The sequence below is a fragment of the Ochotona princeps genome, chromosome 5, assembly GCF_030435755.1.
Source record: "Ochotona princeps isolate mOchPri1 chromosome 5, mOchPri1.hap1, whole genome shotgun sequence".
Classification (NCBI taxonomy): Eukaryota; Metazoa; Chordata; class Mammalia; order Lagomorpha; family Ochotonidae; genus Ochotona; species Ochotona princeps.
In genome coordinates this window covers 65,777,058-65,797,259 of record NC_080836.1, presented here as the reverse complement: position 1 = coordinate 65,797,259, position 20,202 = coordinate 65,777,058, and the positions used below count along the sequence as shown (strand labels likewise).

The following is a 20,202-nucleotide window of genomic DNA, read 5'->3' as shown; positions in this document are numbered from 1 at the left end:
TAGCATGCAAGTATCTTGAGACATACTTAAGCCAATGTACCAAATGTGTACTTCATAATCTCTTTTATAAGAAACATTTATGAAAAATTTAGCTGTCCAGTAAATATTTTTAAATATATTACCCTACTTACTCTCATAATACACCTAGTAGGTCAGAATCATCATTATCCCTACAATGCACATTGCAAAACTGCAACTCTGGAAGGTTCTATGAGTGGTCTAAGGTCTGGTAGTGAATGGAATGTCTAGCATTCAAACATAGACATTTTGACTCTACCATCCTCCAAATTGGGGAGGGCGTGAGGAACATGCATATTATTTTTTATGGTCATGTCTATACTCTTGAAGAATAGAATTTTTTTCCTACTTACTACATGTTAAATTCTGTAATTAGTGGAGGTTTAAGATTGTGATCTGAAGTCATTAAAAGAATGAGAAAGAAGGGTGGTAATGTGGAAGAGAAGGACAGGGTGGAAATATCATGACATTGTTACCTCTATCCAAAATATAAAACAAAAAATAAAGGTAAACAAGCACACTTGTGATCTCACTAAGGACGTAATGGAGACCAGAGTACCAGGAATCAAAGGAAATCAACAGAATTAGTCTGTACTACCGAATAAAAGTAGGCTCCCATGAAACTTCTAACTATACCTAAACAACAAAACATTAAACTTTCTGCCACTGTGTATACCAACAATGTCATGACCCATGTAAAGAGAAGAAAGTTGGAGTTAAGACTACATCTGATTTAATATTTTACTATAAAACATAAGGGACTATGGGGCGTGGGGGCAAAGAGAAAGGGATGGGATCAGGGAAAGGGAGGAAGCTTTATGTCTACAAAAATTTAAAATGGAAAATAAGGATTAAAAAACCCTATATATTGAAATGTGCATATAAATGAAACACAAAAATGATACAATTTGAATTGTTATATACTGATAGAGTCATCTCACTAAAGATATATTTATATACCCCTAGAAGGTCTCTAATGCCTACTCTATAATCACATTGGCTGTAAACCACCACTGTATTATCTTATTATTACAGATCCTTAAAATGGATCATAACTCTTTCTGGTCAGGTGCTTCCGTTACTCTGGCACCTTGACTCTTGGCTGACCCAGGACAGGTAATTCCCTGAGCATGGTCCCCATGTACTGCTTAGATGGGACCATGGATATATTAACATTGTTTCTGGATTGTGTAGTATCAGAGGTTCTAGGAGAGGTGAGGCCTAGCAGTAGTGGAATAGGGGCAAAGAAGCCAGGGAAAGGTGAATGTCTGTAGCTTTGTAAGTGTGTCCAGGTTTTTCATAGCATGTCTCTTAGGATAACTTATATTGTTGGGGGAGCTGGGACATAGGTCTTCAGCTTAACGGATGGACTTAAGGATAATGACCATTTGTTCCTCTTGGGGTTATGTTTGGTTGGATTATGATTGGTTGGATTGCCGTATGGACGTGTGATTTGCTATTTCTAGTGTGCTCTATTATTACCAAGCTTGGTTAATAAAGACTCCTTAATAAACCTTAAAAAAATAAATAAAATGGATCATAACATTTGTATACTTTTGCCTCACTTTTTTTTTTGCCAATGTAATGTTTTCAGTTTTACACAAACTGTCTACATCAGGAGTCCATGCATTTACTGCTGACCAGCATTCTATGTTATGAATATACCACGGTTCATTTGCTTCTTAGTGGATGTTCACTGTGCCTTTCAGACCTTTGTTATGAATAAAACAGTTACATACATGACCAAAACCTTTTTGTAGATAATATGTTTTCATATTTCGTGGGCAAAGTCCCAGAATATAACTACTAAATAACAGAATGCACCCATGTTTAACATGACAGGAAAGGAGAATCAAGATGGCAGAATAAGATAAGGACACGTTTAAAGGGACAGAGAAACATTTAATTAGGATGAAGCAGAGAGGACACATTCCAGGAAATAGGAGAGGACAGAACAACAACAGAGGGGTACCTGGAGATTGACAGACAGAAAAGCAGCAAACACAATGGTGTGGTGTGGCAGTGACTGATACTCCAGCGGCATTCAGCTAACAGTGATCTGAACTCCACCAGCAACCAGGTGGGAAGGGACTTTGACTGCAAGCTTGGGAGGTGAATCCAGACAAAGAACTGTCTGTCCTGCTGGTCCATTTGATTTAACTAGGAGCAGAGACAGAGCAGAAGATCCTAGATGGGCAGTGAGAGAACAGAGTGCATTTCACGGCCCAGTCAGCCCCATAGAGCTGAACTGGGTGCCATTTTGCTTAAGGAGACAAAAGCAAGGGAAATGACTAAGCATACGCTGAGCTGGGAGTGAACTCATTTCTGACTCAGTGAACTGCAGCAATGTGGCATTCTACAGGTTCCACCCACGGCCAGCAGATCGAGAACTCTAGCAGTGGTACATCAGGCACCATTTTGTACACTGTGGCAATAGCTTTAGGACTGAGGGGGACAACAGTGAACTGCACATGTGCTGAGCTCGTGAGAACTCACTGAGTTCCGTGGATTGCACTGCTCCTGCAGGAAAATAATACCGACTGTGGCATCGTATGGGTCAAAATAGGTCAGTGTGACACCCAGACCTAGTGACCAGCAGGTTCGGATAAGATCAGCACCACCAACAACCTAGCTATATAGGGCACCTGGAGTCTCCCTAATCCTGGGACCTACTCCAACCGGAAGTGGGAGAAAGGTCGTACAGACAACGGTGTAGCCTCAGCACAGTATCACAGGAGGTGGAGAGTGGTGAGCCAGGAGTTGGGGCTACGGAGTTCTTTGTGGAAATCTAACCTAAGAACCCAGACCAGGAACTCGCTGGAGATTGTGGCACAATTGGCTGCAAGCAAAGATTTGTGTACCAGCTGCAATAAGTAAAATCAAACTGTAGACCTGTGGGTGACACAGCTTAGAAACCTGCCCCAAGGAGAAGACTCTGCTAACCAGAAGTACAATGACCAAGAGCAAAAGAAGAGACAAAGGCACAATGAATATTACTGTAAACTCCCCTGCAAGGGATCAAAACCCTATGCTAACCTCACAGTTAACTGAGGAAGACATTGATAATATGGGGGACACAGAATTCAGAAAACTCATTATAAAGCTTCTGATCAACAATGAGAAGCACATACAAGAGTTCAAAGAATTTAAGGAATATTTTACACAAGCAATAGCAGCAATAAAGCAAATCAAGGCTGATATATCAGAAATTAAGAACACAGTAGAGCAAATTAAAAGTACAGTGGAGAGTCTCCAAAATAGAATGAAGCAAGCAGAAGGAAGAAACTCAAAATTGGAAGATATTTTCTGTCATCAGGGGAAGCAAACAAAAAGTTGGAAGCAGAGCTGGATCAGGCCAAAAAAGGTATTCAAGCATTGAAAGACACTATTAAAAGGCCAAATATAAGAGTTATGGGAGTCCCAGAAGGTGCAGAAAGAGAAACTGGTTTTGCAAATATATTTAATGAAATAATAAAGAAAAATTTCCCTAATCTGGAGAACGAATTGTGAAACAAAATCCAGGAGGGGCACAAAACTCCCAACAGGCCTGATCAAAAGCAATCTTCACCAAGACACATGATCTTCAAGTTCTCTTCAATTGAACATAAGGAAAAGATCCTTAAATGTGCACATGAAAAAAATCTACTGACATACAAAGGAATGCCAATTAAACTCACAGGAGATCTCTCACAGGAAACTCTACAGGCAAGAAGAGAATGGAGTGACATATTCCAGATTCTTAAAGAAAAAAGTTGTCAGCCTAGGATAACATATCCAGCAAAGCTTTCTTTTGTCTTTGAAAATGAAATAAAATTCTTCCACAGTAAAGTTAAAAGAATTTGCCTCTTCCAAACCTGCCCTACAAATGATACTCCAAGATGTTCTCTTGATAGAGAAAAGGAATAGCATCCAACAAAACCAAAGGCAAATGGGAAGAACATCCCAGAAAATGACAACAGAAGACTAAACCAATGAACAACCCATTCCTAAAATGACAGAACCAAAGTATCACCCATACATATTAACCCTGAATGTAAACGGCTTAAGGTCAATCAAACGTCATAGATTAGTAGACTGGATTAAAAAAAACAAAACAAAACCCATCTATTTGTTGTCTAGAAGAGACACATTTCACCAACAAAGATCAGCGGAAACTATATCGCATGGGTTTTGATATTTTCTATTAGTTTCATCTCTTCAAAACATTCTCTTCTGATTAAATTCTTCAATGACTCATATGTCATACAGTAGCATCATTTTCTGCAAGAAGGTTCTTAATTTTCATTTCTTCAGCTACATGTTAGTCATTTAGTAGCATGTTCTTTAACTTCATGGTGTTGTTAATTTATTTTTTCTTCCTGTTGTTGATTTTGTTTTGTGGCTCTTCATTTAAGGGGATGTATAGTAACTGTATAATGGAGACTGTCATATCTAGTAACATGTTATTTAACTTCATGGCATTGTAAATTTCTATTTTTCTTTCTATTGTTGACTTTGTTATGACTTTTCATTTGAGGGGATGTACAGTAGCTGTGAAATGGAGATTAACATATCCAGATACAATGAGGATACAATGTAGTATGCATTTCTACTTCCAGACAAAGATGGACTTACAATGAAACTGTTTACTGTATCTTGACATAGGATGCTGGACTCTCTGCCATTGTCCATGCCCGCAATGATGGGCATATGACTGTGTATGAAGAACTATACTTTAGTAATGATATAGAGTAACTCGATGGGGGAGGGTATTGGGGCTGGGCTAAGGGAAAATACCAGCAGCCTATGGAACTGCATCATAAAATGATATTAATAATAATAATTATATATATATCTATATATATAATGTAAAAAAAGAAGAGAGGGCCACTTGGAGAGTTGAAAAGGGAAGAATCCTTATTTAACCTCACCTGATTGTTGTGAAATTCATCTGAATTGAAAAATATGCATAAAATACATTCAAGTATTGATTTAAAAAAACATTACAGGAAAATGCCAAATTGATTTCCAAAGTAATTGGGCCCTTTTGCATTCTGATGAGTAGGAAGAACATTCAAGTTACTCCACCTTATCACTAAAGTCAGATATTGCCTTTTATTGTAGTCATTGTACTACTGAGTAAGGCTATATCAATGTAGTTTTGATTTGTGTTTTCCTGTTTCATGATGTTGGTCTTCAGTGGACTAACTTCGTGTTAAGGCTCTCACCCATTTTTATTAGATGTTTTGTCTTTTCTATTTGTTTAAGGAGTATTTTTACATAATCTCAATATAAATCTTTTTACACACATGCTGAGAATATAGTAGCATAGACTTTGCCTTGCCATTTCAAGCTATGCTTTGTTTACATACTATCACAATGTTTATTTTTATTTACTTTTTGTGAAGGGGAGAGAATCATTTCGAACTTCTGATGCACTCTACAAACACCTATCATGTGTAAGCTGAAGTCCATCCAGGCCTCCCAAGCGGACCACAAGGGTCCAGTCACTTGGGCCATTCCTACCCCCTAGAGGAAGTGACAGCCAGGGATCAGAGGCAGGGATCAAATTCAGGCACTCATTACGAATATGAGTTTCTCTATTGTTCTGTTAGAGGTTTGAGCATGTGCCCACCCGAGAAAGTTTTCATTTTTTATAAACTCATTGTATTTTTGCAGGCAGAGGGAGGGTATTGACTTTGTATCCTAAATACTTGCTAGCTGTTTTTCAAAATTCTTGTATTATTTTGTGTATCTTCAGTATTTTTTTTATTAAAAATGATATATCTGTAAATAAAACAAATATACATTTTTCTTTTGAATCTTTATTCCATTTTCCACGTGCTCAGTAACTAGCTAAATTATCCAATGCTATGTTATATAGAAGTAGAGAGAATGAACACATTTATTTCCAATCTCAGGGGCAAACTACTTAATAACTTTTCACTAATTTTAATATTAAAATAAAAAATAAAATAAAACAAAATAAAAATAAAAGAACCACATGTTGTTCTGTTATATGTTTTTAATATCGATATTTTAATATCACACTGCATTTCAATGATTATTCTAGAGTTCAGAAGGTGTTTCTGAATGTATCATAATCTATTCAGAACTACCATAGTAAGTTTTTGGTAAATAATAACACTGACTGGCCTAAGTAACCCATCGAGACACAATGATAACCTTACTTCAAACTAGCTTTAAAGGATTTTTTATATAGTTATATTTTCATCATTTTAGCAACATTTTAATCTTTTTTCCTTTCTGTATATTTTAGTTTCCTTTTTGTCTTTTAAAATAGAAGCTTTTAAACATTCTTATAATGCAGTTCTGCTAGTAATAATTTTCTCCAGATGTATTTATCCCATAAATATTTTATTTATTTTATTTTGACTTCAGTTTTGACAGACGTATACAACAGATGTGCTAGTCTGTTATGATATCTCTTGAATCTAAACCTGTTAAAGACAACATTATATTCCCTTCTGGTCACCATTAATATTGATTTAAAGCCAGTTGCTATATCTATATACAGATATAGATACAATAATAGATATATAGAGAGAGTATAGTGATATAATGTGTCTGTTTTTCTCTTTCAGCATTTAACAGGCTTTTTTTTCTTATTCTCTCTTCCTGTCCTTTCTCACCATACAATATTCATAAATGGTGATTGTTTCTTGTGTTATTTATTCAGCTTGAATATTGCCCAACTTCTCAAATTTGATATTGGACAGATTTTATCATTTCTGGGAACTCTACAGCCAGAATCTTTTTCCAACCTATTTTTCACCCTATTTATGACTGTAGTTTTACATATGTTAGAAAATTCTATATTGTGCAAGGAGTGTTCATCACCATCATCACCATCACCACCACCACCAATTATTTGCTTCAGTTCATTTGGTCAGTTAACATTTCTCATATATCTTTAAGATAATTACTTTTTTGCCATCCAAAGCATAATGTAAAACTTATTTTTCTCAACCTTTTGGCTAAGATCAAGTGCAGTACTGATTTTTTTCACTTCATATATTGTGTAGCATTCAATTCTTTTTTATATTTCCATGTTGAAATTGTTGTCTGTTTACTTGTTAATATGTTTAGTTTCATTTTCTGAATATATTTGTAAAGTTGCACAACAGTTTTCAGCATTATAAATAAACTTAAAAGTTTCCTTTGGGCATTGTGGCATAGTGGAGTAAGTCCTCCCATGAGATGCCCACATCCCAGATCAAAGTGCCCAGGATCAAGTCTAGCCTCTGCTGCTGATCCAGTCACATGTTAATGCACCTGGGAGACTGCAGATGATAACACAAGTGTTTGAATTCCTATTAGGCACTTAACTAGAGTCTTATATAAGAGTTCTAGGCTCTTAGGTTTGGTCTGGCCCAGCCATAGACATTGTAGGCATTTGAAGAATAAATCAATACATAGAAGATCTCTCTTTCTCTCTCATTTTTCCCCATAAATAATTAGGCAACTCTTTATGAAAAAGTTTAATTTGACTGTTATTCTTGATTTCCAACCAGTCTGTAAAAGGAATTTATGTATTTGCCTATATTTACCTTTATGTATTTATGTGCACATACTTTAAGAGTATCTTAAATTAAATTATTCATTTGAGACTCAGAGGGAAGCACAGACATACACAGACAATACTTCTACCTACTGATCAAGTCTCTGAACGCCTGCGATGGTCCAGGCTAAGAAGCTGGGAACCAGGAACTCAACATAGTTGGGCATCAGGTACTCAATTATATGAACCATTAACTCTGCCTCCCAGTGTGCACACCAACATGAACCAGAATTAAGAGTAGTACAGCCAGCAGTTGAACTCCAACATAAGATGAAGGTGTCCCAACTGGTGGGTTACCCAATAAGACAGCCATTCCAATAATGCTAAAATTCTGAAGTTTGCTTTATGAGATCAGCTAGTCTAAAACACCTCATTTGTTATCAATTTCATTACATCAATTGCATTCATATCTCTAATATTATTAATGACATTAACCTTAGATAATTATCTTAAATTGTGTTAAGTACATGTAATTATACTACACTTCACATGTGTAGTCTCAATTGATTTAATACTTTCAACAATTTTGTAAAATGATGCAGTTTACAATTTATAAAATACTCAAATACTAAAAACTGTGCTTTGAATTAGCATATACATGAATACAAGTATATATGTTAAATTGTATATTATAATACAAACTTGAGTTAATGCCTCTTAAATGTTAAAGTCCATGTCCTTAAAAATATACAATAGGTTCCTGATACAACAAACACTACAAAAATGATATGCAATGATTCATTCTAATAGTAATATGTGATTCTTTGCACAATGAACTTTTTTTTAACAAGATGAAAAGGAAGTTTCAAGAAGAAACAGCTTTTAAGTCCTGTCTTATTTTACTTCAACCTCACATTATTAAAAAGAAGCAAATATTTTGGATAGATGGTATAGATTGTATCTGCTTAGGTGGAGTTTATATTTAAATCACATATAAAGCAACATCAGGTGAAAAAAGTGTATTTATGAACATTTGCACACAAGGATGTCTAAAACAAAGGATATGGAAATAATGGCTAAACTGTTGATAATGATCATATTTGATTTAAAATAAAGAAAGCAGATCAACCTCATTTACATGAATTGTATATTTGAATTTTATTTTCAAATCAATGAGATGACTGAAAGTTGTGAGTTAAATGAATGGTGTATATTCTTTCAAAATTCAAAGTAAACAGAAATCTGCTTTTCTGATTGGATCATAATTTAGCATAATGACTTGGGCAAAGTCTCAATCCAGCTATTGTTATGAGCATCTTAATTTTTTATTTGTTAATCTCAACAGTATTTTATTGGATTCACGATCTTTCAAAGAACCATGTTTGCAATTCACTTTCTCTATTGATTTTATGTTTTAATTTACTTAATGTTTTTTCTCTTATCAGATTTAACTCCCATATGCTTATCCTGAGTTTATTTTTATATGTTGTTTTTATGTCCTTCAGATTAAAGCTTATATTATTGAATTGAGACATTATTCTTTCTTAATGGTATAATCTGCTTTACTAGGATTTCTTTGTCCCTGAAAAGCAACATATATTCTGCTGTTGTTGAATGAAATTCTCTTTGATTAGCTCCTGCTGGTTCATATGTTGCTGGATTAGTCTACATCCCTAATGATTTTTTGCCAAATTCTATCAATTCATAGGAAAAAAAGAACAATCAGGTTTGCAAATACACTTCCATATTTTTCTATGTATATCCTTTCCATTCTACCAGTATTTTCTTAGTTCTATTCATTGGTGACACATATTTTGGAATGTTCTGTCTTCTTGGTGGCACCTCCCATTTATTAATGATAAAACTCTTCGTTCTGATAAATTTTTCCACATTAATTAGATTTTATCTAATATTAATAAGTTTATTCTGCATTCTTTGAATATTTGCAAGTTTCATATCATCCAATTCTTCTTACACTTAGCTACATCATTATATCTGCAGCAATTTTATATAGTCAATATATAATTACAGATTTAAATCCATTAGCAAAACAATATTTACTTTTCAATTTTATATGTGCAATTGTTGCATTACTGATACATTTTTCCTCATTGCACAGCACAGAGATTTGCTTGAGAAAATGTATGTGAGCCGTTTTTACTATTTACATTTACTGTAATTTATTAATATGACTGACATTTCATTTTTTCCTGTTACTGCCATTTTAAAAAGTAATTTCTACCTATTTGATTTTATTTGAAAGATAGACAGAAAGACACAGAGACTGAGAGATCTTTCATCCACAGAATGAATCTACAAATGTCAACAATAGCCAGGGTTGGGCTAGGCTTAAGTCAGAAATCCAGAATTGAATCAATTTCTACATGAGCACCAGTGACCCAAATATCTGCAGTGTTATCTACTGCTTCTCAGAGTTTACCATCAAGAATCCTGAATGGCAGCAAAGGAGTCGGGCAGGCAGTTTCACATGGGATGTGGGAATTTCATATATCAGCACAATTACAGCACCCAAAACGCACTACAATTGCGCGCTCTCCCTACCACCCCTCTCTCTCTCTCTTCAAAATGCTGACATAATGCCTAATAGGATTATTCCAAGTAACTATTCTTTACATTTTAATTAATTCCTGAGGACTTTCAAAAGCGTGAGTTCCAAGAACACGCACATATAAGGCAAAGAAAAAACAACAGAAATTAGTGCTTAGTAAAGTAAAAGATCATTACATAATGCACCTAAAACACCTTCACCAAATACAGACTTCAGTTTTCTCAATGACTTTAAGAAAAGCATCTGTAAATAATTGTGGTCAAGAAGTATTTGAAATATACAAAGATAAGGCACTCACTTAATAAGATACACTTTAGAAATAAACTTCATATAAAATGTTTCATTATAAACATGACACAGTCTTACTTGGGTAAAATATTTTTCCTAACAAGCTGTTACACACTATCCACTAAATTCTAAATGTATTATGACACCAAGTGGTCTAGTATACCACATTGCCTTTTAGAGTTAATGTTCTTAATTCTTAAAAGATGCTGTTATCGTGCTTAACTTGCAACATGATTTTTTCTCTTTAGGCAAAAATTCATTGGACAGCTATTACCTACCTAACCCAAGAATCACAGAGACAAATAAAAAGTAACTTCATATTTGTTTCACAAAAGTACACATATGGAAACCAGAAGGAAAACATTATGCAACGGTGATAATAATAGTTGTCTTCTGCTATTTATGACAGCAAAAAGAAAGACCAAATAAAATAATTAATTTTTAACAATTGCCTGAACCAATATGGTGTTGCAGTTAGATATTCTTCCTTTATTGAAGTCCTCTATGGTAGCAGTATGTGCTTAGAATTCACATTTTATGTTTTATAATAGGAACTCAAAATAGGTTATGATTAGAATTAGCATACTCTTTTACTGAAGTCACCAGGATTTCCTACGGTTCTAGATGACAGAATGATTGTAAAATGTAACTTTAAAATGTCCTAATGGTTCTCACTTGGTAAAAATTGTACTTTTAAAGCAAACACTCTTTCTTACTTACACATACATAGCTCACAAAAACATCAAGCACCCACATTTCAAAGCCTTCGAGAAATTTTTAAGGAGTCACAAAGATTTTATTTCCTGGAGTAGAGAATATTAGTTTTCATCAAATCTGTAACATTCAAAAAGGAAGGGACCCATGTGCCCACCACTACTGCTTTCATTATGTGCATCTTCCTAAATCATACTACAGAGGAAAATTCCCAGTAAAGTGATTATGAAGGAAATGCATGCATAACATAATCAGTCAAGACATTCTAACAAAAGAAATTTGCATGCAAGCTTATGAACATGAGAATTTAGTTGAAAGTGAAATCTGAATATTCTCATGACAGGATGAATCTATTACTGCAGTCAAGTATTTGCGGACCATATTCATCTCCAAATACTTTATTAATGCCAGAAACAAGACAATTCCTGACTCATAAAACAGAACATACCACCCTAAAACATCTGGGATACTTACACACTTTTCGCTGTCAAATACATAGCACAAGTGTTTATTTGACTCAGAATCTTTGCATATGAAAGTGAATATCCTCTTGTCAGTTTTATCATCTGCACAAAATGATATTCTATGAAGCTGGCAATTGTGTTGGACTTCCTGTGAACACAGATGGAAATAAACACAGATGGTGTGATCTTTTTCCATTTTCTGAGTACCAACTTGCATTGATGATGTATAAACTCATGCCTGAAAAGTGTGAGAATCCACTGGCAACTTTTGGCTTTATATGTATATGCACCCCAAACTTAAACACGTTCGTACCGGATATGGGCCTCCTGATTCAGGATTAAGCGAAAATACTCATTTTCAAGAGTACTTAGAAAACCATAAGAAAAGGATCAAAGTTTCACAGACTCTGAGCTACAAACAGATTTTTAAAAGATGTATTTATTTTTATGTATTTATTGTAAAGTCAGATATACAGAGAGTCAGAGAGGAAGATCTTCGATCCATTGGTTAACCCCTGTCCCCCGCTCCAAAGTGGCCACAATGTCCAGAGTTGAAACCATCCGCAGTCAGGATACAGGAGCCTCCTCTAGGTCTCCCACGTGAGTGCAGGGACCCAAGGCCTTGGGCTGTCCTCTACTGCTTTCCCAGGCCACAAGTTCGGACTAAATGGGAAGTGGGGCCACTGGGACACAAACCGGCACCCATATGGGATCCCAGCACATGAAAGGTAAGGACTTTAGCCACTAGGCTACTGCGCTGGGGCCACAAACAGTTTTAACATGTCATAATTTTAAACAGGAGAATGAGTCCAACAGAGATCATAACACCAACAAGAAGAGAGTTAGAACTGTTTTAGCCACAAATCTTTGCATTTTATTTCACTGTTACCCACAACATGATGTTAACAACGTGGCCTCATCTACACACAATTTGATGTGATAACAGTCGTTATGTCATAGTTTTGTTTTGTTTTTACTGATTTTCATTTTAGTGTCTTCCGGACTATTGATACTCTTGAACTTTTTCTGTCTAGGAAGGTCATCTTAGGACTTCTGTAGCATCTTTAATTGAACAGTGAAATGTCTCCATATCCAGGCTGCTATTACAGACACAAATCTGTTAACTGATAGAAAGGTAAATATTGCAAATATTGCAACCATACACAGAAACATAGACACACTCATACAAATATACATACATATATCACTAGCTCTGGAATAAGGCCAAAGATGCTACGTATGTATACATATATATGTATATGTGTGTATACACACATATATGGGAGAGATGTTTCAACATTCATAATGTGTTGATGGTGAAAGACACCCTCCCTTTTGCTTAGCTTCTCATGAGACTGACAACTGGAGTGGTTAGCCAATACCATGTGCCAGTACCAGGTAACGAGTACAATTGCGGGAAACAGCCATGTGGTTGACAAGTAGGCAGACTACTTTACATAGGGTGGAGGAGTTATGGTTTCCAATTCATGAGGCTTTGTTTGCTACTTGCCTGTCCCATTTTATTCCCTCCTGAAATTTCTCAGCCCTGTTTTTAAGCGTTACTGAGGATGTTAGTTTCATTTCACCTTAAGTTACTTCCTGCTGCTTAGGGAGATAGGCCTTCCATGTCGTGGGCTTAGAAATTTCTCCCTCTATCTCTTCTAATGGATCCATTTCACAAGCCATAGAAAGTGTAGCTGGAGTCAATGCCTGTTCCTTGGTCATTGGCCTTTTTCTGCCTTTTGAACTGGCATCCAAGGGCCTCAACTTGTGTTCAGAGGCAGATCGACTGTGCACCTGGGCATGATCCTCTTCCCTGCATAGGAATCAACATTAGGAGGTTGCACTGTGTGTTCTGATGCTGGGACACCCACCCCAGTTTCTGGTTTCTGAGACTGGAAGAGCTATTGCATCTGGGACTGACTAGGCATTAACACCCCAGGTTTCTCATGATGTTAAAAGTCATCAGTGAAAAAAAAAAGTCTTTAGTGCAAGTCCTCTCCCTCCACACCCAAAGACCCTGTCCTCAGGCCCCAGCCTAGTGTGGCTACAATCGCCTAGAAGTCATCAGCTCCCTGCTCTGCTTTTCCCCAATGAAAACATTGTCATTCAGTACCTGTGGACTGCCAAGGAACCCTCAGGTACCTAGCCTGCCAAAGGCTATCAGTGGGCTTCTCCCCCTGCCCAACAAGACTCCAGGGATGCTGCAGGTGTGACCTGCCTAGGGCTCTAGCATCAATCACCTGATCTGCTACTCCCAGACCGCTATTTTGTCATGCTATGGGTGGCAGCTTGCCTTCTATTTCAATAAAACAGAGAAACGGTACAAAGAGATTGACTCACTTTAAGTTTCTTATAAAGTCATGTTCCTTTACTCACTACTTAGGCAACTACCAATTTGGTCTCAAATTATTCGGTCCTATACTTTTCCAATGTGACTAACTCTGAAACTGACAATTTTGTTTGTTTTAACGTCAACATGGTCAACCAAACAATAACCCTGAACCACACTGTAATTTCTAAATAGTGATAGAAGGTCAACAATTAGTTTATTGATTGTTGATATGTATACAATTATGTGTATGTGTTTGTGTGTATATATACAAACATATATATATGTATCTATATATGTGTGTGTGTGTATAAAATAGTTCTTTTTTCTGCTTATAGGAAACACACCAAACGTACCATTTATGTTTTGTGGAATCTACATTTATCTTTTTTCACTCACCAATCAGTACAAGCATAGCAAGCCGTTGGTTATAAACACCTGGGAATCATCCTAATATTGCATCAGATTAGTATAGCTATCTAACTATCAACACCCGCTAAAAAATGAGGAACGGATGCTGCAATCAGATTATTTTTGTGAGGGTTGTGTTAATTGTTATTGTGATAGATCCTTTTGATCTTAAACAACATTTGATGAGACACAATAGAGACTTCTGAATGACGGCAAACCGTAGTGAGGAAACACAAGCCCTCTAACATTAATGATATTTTATGGGAGTTGTGACGAACGTCACAAGTTACTTTTATCTCCAGTTCATCTGCAGCATCAATGTCCAGCACTGCAGAGTCATCATGAGGAGAATAACTGATGTCAAAACACTTCTGCAAGACTTGCTGAGGGAGTTTCTCCTCCATTGTCACTCACCCAAGTGAGAAAGGAAGATAACAGTCCTATTTTCTATAAGGTTCCTGGTAGATTAATAATATATCTTAAAAAATTATACCTCACATATGAATATGTAACTCTTCATAAATTTATTTAGGAGTTTTGTATTTCATTTTTCCTTAAATCACAACTTTCTGTGCAACAAATTGATTGACAAATTTTTGACAATGAGGCCTATTACATGTAGCCCCAACTACGCATCATACCACATCTCCTCAAGGTTTAATGTGTAAATGAATAACTGAGTTTCCTTTGAAAACGTAGACAGAGATTTAGCAGTTCTGGAATAAGACCCAAGATCCTACTGAGTGAGCACCAGTAGATCCTAATGCTGTTACTCCACAGACCACACTTAAACAGCAAGATGGTACTTACTCTATTAATGAAAAGTTACAGAACAGGGGAAAATATTTTCATTCTCTGTTTATGAATCCGGTTTTCTGGTGATCGTTTTTAATTAAATGAATGTTACAAATAAGCATGCATGTTAAATTCTTAGACAAAAAATATAACATATATTTCCAAAATAATTGGAATTGAGTCTCAACCAATTTTTCACAGCTATCGTTGTCTTACTAAGAGTGTTGAACTACAGTTCTGAGGCATTGGGAATTAAGTCTTATTAAATTAATGTACCAGGACTTCCATAACAAAAAGCACAGACTGGGTTAGGAATCTGTTTACTCATGGTTCTTGAGGTTAGAAGGACAAGATCAAAGAGCTGGTCAGCGTGGGTTCCCTGGGGCTTTCTCCCTGGTTAGTAAAAGCCTGAGTCTCTGTTTTCATTTGATCTTCCCTCTGTGTGTGAGCATCCTGATGTTTCTTGCCCTTTTTACATGGTCACCAGTTAGATGCCACTCTAAAGGTCCCACTCAGCCTTAATAAACTCTTTGTAGGTCCAGTCTCCGAATAGTAATCACATGGGGCGTTAAGAGTACAACACAGGAATTCTCAAAACAATTAGTCCACAAAAATATATTCAACGATTTGGAGTCTAAAATATCTAATCTATTTGTAAATATTTTTTATTGCAATTGTAGGGGAGGGGAAACAAGGAACACTACTTTTACATTGTTATGGACTGAGTCACATTCCAATAAATTTCCTGTGTTGAAGCCCTATAACTGTGTCCATGAGACTGTGACCATACTTGGAATGTTAGATTTAAAACACTGATAATCAAATCCCTGAGGTTATCTCTACTCTTCATATTCTGTAAACTGCAACCTAATTTTGTTTTTAACTAATCAATACATAACATAGTTGCATAACAAATAGTTTATTTCAGCCAATCACAGGCAGACGACTTATCACACCACACCCAGATAAGGCAGTAGCCCATCTGGTGATTTCACCATTTTCCCTGCACTCAATCTGCAGAAGCCTGCCGCCAGCCTAGGTAGTACTCCAGAAATTTCCTTTAGTTCTGATTGCTTCTGAGTCATGAACTCTTGCTCCTTCATCTCTATTCTGTTAAATCTAACCTATCTAAAGAGCTTTCAACAGGAGATAAAACCTCTAGGAAAGTAATTAAGATAAAATGAGGCCATTAATGGGGTCCCTAATCCAATCTGACAAGTATCCTTTTATAGGAAAAGTGGAAACAGAGTTACCAGACCTGCCTATGCATTAAAGAAGAACATCTAACCATTAAAGAAGAACATCTAATAGCAAGAGCATAACTAAGAAGAGAGGCCTCAGGGAACAAACAAAACAAAACGAAAAAACCCAAACCTAATGACACCTGGGCCTTGGCCTTCCAGCCTCGAGAAGGGTGCAAATATAAACCTGTATTGCCTAAACCACTCAGATTTCATGGCAGTTTCAGAAAACTAATACACAATGATGATATCTACAAGAAGTTAAAGTCAATGCAGGACATTTTAATAACAACATAGCAGTTTACCTTGTTGTACTGTACTGAACCACATACTGCACATCGTTTTCATATAACATGAGGAAAAATTCCCTTATGTATTCCAAACAATGTTCAGTACACTTAATATAAGTTATTACATTCTAAACACACAATAAAGGACAGACTACTTGGAAATGAATTTCAAAGTTTTTCCCTGTTAAAATGCCATGGCATTTTAAAATGTCATTAATTCAGAAATAAACAGTTTAAGTTGGTAACATATGTAAAAGACTCATCAAATAGGGAGATAATTATAATTAATGAAACAAAAGGAATGCTTTTGGCACTCAAAAATGAGCCTTACCTTTGTCTTGGGCTCTAGAATTTTGACTCCATAAATAGATATTTGCAGTTCAACTTTAGGAATTTTCTGGCCTTCAGATTTCTTGATATGTCTTGCAAACTACAACAGAAATGTTATTTACAAAACTATAATTCTGTTTCCATGGAGAATGAACACAAACATCTGGTCTTCATATCAGTGTCATCTTCATTCAGTCAATTCTAGATCTTTATTAAGAATTTTATAAAAATAGGATAAAATATAATAGTATAGAAATGATAGTAATAAATAGTATAAATGAATAATAGTAAACGATAGCAATCTATTAATATAAGCAAATCTATTTTTAATAATCTTGTAAAAACATGATATACAGTGCAATTCTTTCATGATATTTAGTAATGGTATTGATACGAGACACTTACACAACTAGAAACACTTTTGGAAAGCTGGGCAGATATTCACCTCTGTCTTCCCTGTGACACTCTGCATTTACCACCTGCTGGATAAGCTATCTTTGCAGTTTCTAGATGTTTACCCAGCTTGGACACTGTATTGGTAACCATTTCAGTGAATAGAGACAGACTACAGAATCCAAATCAAATGCAAGAATTAACATAATTATTCCAACTCAAAGATTCAAATACATGGGTATGGTATGCACACGGTCTTGAGGTTGAGATACTGGTCAGGATGCTCGCACCCCACACTGATGATGGCCCTGACTCCATTGCTGTCGATATCAACTTTGGGAGACAGTGTGATGGCTCAACCCCGTCTCTGGAGGGCATTTAGGGAGTGAACCAGTCGTCCAGATCTCTGTCTGTCCATGCGTCTCTCTACCTCTTACATCAATGAATAAAAAGTGGAAAAAAAATAAAGATGCTGCATATTGAAAACATGAAGAATTCTCTGTTATTTTATAATAGTAATTATTGCAGTCTCATTGAATTATTAAATATACATACATTACAGAGGGAAGGATATGTGTGTGTGTTACTAGGTTGCCTTAAAAATGCAATTTATTAGGTTGTATTACAAAGTAGAAATGAAAATCAAAGTACTCATGCATTTAAGTGAAGTTCTAGCCTCTCTCTTGATATGAGCAGATTCAGTGCTGGGGGAATGGTAGGAGGAGCCAAACTAACTTTTCAAAAATATTTATTTATTTGTTTATTTATTTTAAAAAGGCACACTTACAGAGAGTAGGAAAGACAGAAGAAAGGTCATCCATTTTCTGGTTCATTCCCTAAATGGCCACAACAGCTGCAGCTGAGTCAATCTGAAGCCAGGAGCCAGGAGCTTCTTCCGGATCTGCCACAGAGGTGCAGGTCCCAAGGTTTTGGTCATCCTCTGCTGTGTTCTCAGGACATAAGTAGGAAGCAGGATGGGAAGTGGAGCAGCCAGGGCACGAACCAGAGCCCATAAAGGATATGCTGGTGTTTACAAGCAGAGGTTTACCCAATGAACCATTGTTTCAGCCACACCCAGCTAAATTTGAAATTAAACGATTAATGTAGTTTTAAAAGCTTATTTCAGACAAGCCAGCATGTTGTGCAGAGAGTTAAGCTGCCTTGTGCAGTGCCAGCATCCCATACAGGTAATGGATCAAGATCAAGATCAAACTATTCCACTTAAGATCCAGTTCCCTGCTAATGTGCCTGCGAAAGCAGCAGAAGACAATACAAGTGCTTGCACCCCTGCACCTAAGTGGGTGACCCAGAAGAAGCTCTGGGCTCCTGGTGTTGGCCAGGTCCAATCCCAGTTGTTGTAGCCATTCAGGAAGTGGATCAGCAGACGGAAGATATTTCTGTTTGTCTCTATCTCTTTTCTGTCTCTATAAGTCTGCTTTTCAAATAAATAAATCTTTAAAACAAAACAAAACTTTTTAGAATATATATACACACAAATACTACTCACAGATGACATGTGTATGCTATGAATGAAGAGAGGGTCCCCTGCAATATTTGAGACATAGTTACATTTAAAAATTATCCAGTGTTTACCCGAAATTCAAAGTAACTGAAAATCTTGAAATTATCCAGCATCCCTACCTTCTCTCACTACTTCCCTTCATTTTTTCCTCTTACAGCTTCCTTTGAAGAAAACTAACAGGGGAAATAAATAGGATTTTTCACTCTCTCAAGCGTCAGAACGTTATTTCCTAGCATAATGTTTTCGCAGCCTATGGGTCTTCCTCACTTGGCTTAGAATAGATGCCGTGCAAGGCAGCGCGGGTCCAGCGCTCTTGTGCGTCACATTTATTTGCATTGTGCATTACACTCTAATCTAAGGCAGATGTGAGTTCAAGTGGGATAGCTCAGCCCTGCTGCTGGGAGCGGTTAAAAGCCGTCTTGTCCTTTGTGGGCTCTGCACTGCCATAGAGGACCATGTCATTAAAACATGCATGAGCTATCCTGAAGAGTGTTTCTTCTCCTTTTCTTCTGCTCTCAGGAAGCACCATTTGCTTTATAGAATTGTGGGTGGTAGAAGTGTGCAACTTGCTGTCTGCTCTCTGTCAATAAGGGCTGCTAACTTTTTTCCCTGTTCTTTTTTGTGTCTCACAGACTTACATTCTGCATGTGATCTAAGACTGTTTTTTTTTTTCTTTAAGAAACATGTTTTCCTTCAGTGCAGGCCCATAAAAATTATCAGTCTTCTTTTCCAAAGAATGTACATTATGTTTGTTTTATTGTCCTTCATCATCTCCTTGTTGGTTCAGTGAAATTAAGTAATTAGGAGGCTTTCACATACAAAGGCTTAAATAAATTAGCTGTTTGACACGTATGCGAACGTTTCTGGGCTGAGCGACTCCCTGGTTGGGCTGCAGAAGCTTTCTAAGCTTGCTTCCCTGATCCTGCTCTTTTCCAGAAACAATGAGCTTTGGCTCCTGAGGTCCCACATCTGGACACAGCCATCCCTGTGACCTCTGACAACAATTGCACAACCTTCCTGTTTCCAAGAAATCCACCAACAAGTCACTAATAACTTACTTGCTGAGAAGGAAAAAAAAGGGAAAAAAGAAAGAAAGGAAGTAGGACTGGAGGCAGAGAAAACAAAGAAAGGGTGAGAAGGAAGGGAGAGGAAATTAGCACAGGGAGAGAAAGAAAATGAATATACAGTATTTCACCTAATGTGGACTCATCTGCTTTCTATCAAGACAAAATAATTTGGCACACAGGCCCGTCAGAGATAACCCAATCCAATTTCCCACTTCACAGATGAAAGAAATGTGTCCCAGAGAAATTGTTAACCTAAATCATAAAATG

At 36.4% G+C, this 20,202-nt stretch overlaps 1 protein-coding gene across 1 annotated transcript in view; it reads right to left on the bottom strand.

The window, feature by feature from the left end:
* The window catches only part of GULP1 (GULP PTB domain containing engulfment adaptor 1), a 166,615-nt gene that overhangs the window by 29,851 nt on the left and 116,562 nt on the right, over window positions 1-20,202 (bottom strand). Inside the window, exons 5-6 of the mRNA XM_004576984.3 lie at window positions 16,955-17,053; window positions 11,565-11,702 (exon numbers count right to left, since the gene is read on the bottom strand). Of these exons, the coding sequence (XP_004577041.2) occupies window positions 11,565-11,702; window positions 16,955-17,053 (237 nt within the window). The remainder of the gene's footprint in view (window positions 1-11,564; window positions 11,703-16,954; window positions 17,054-20,202) is intronic.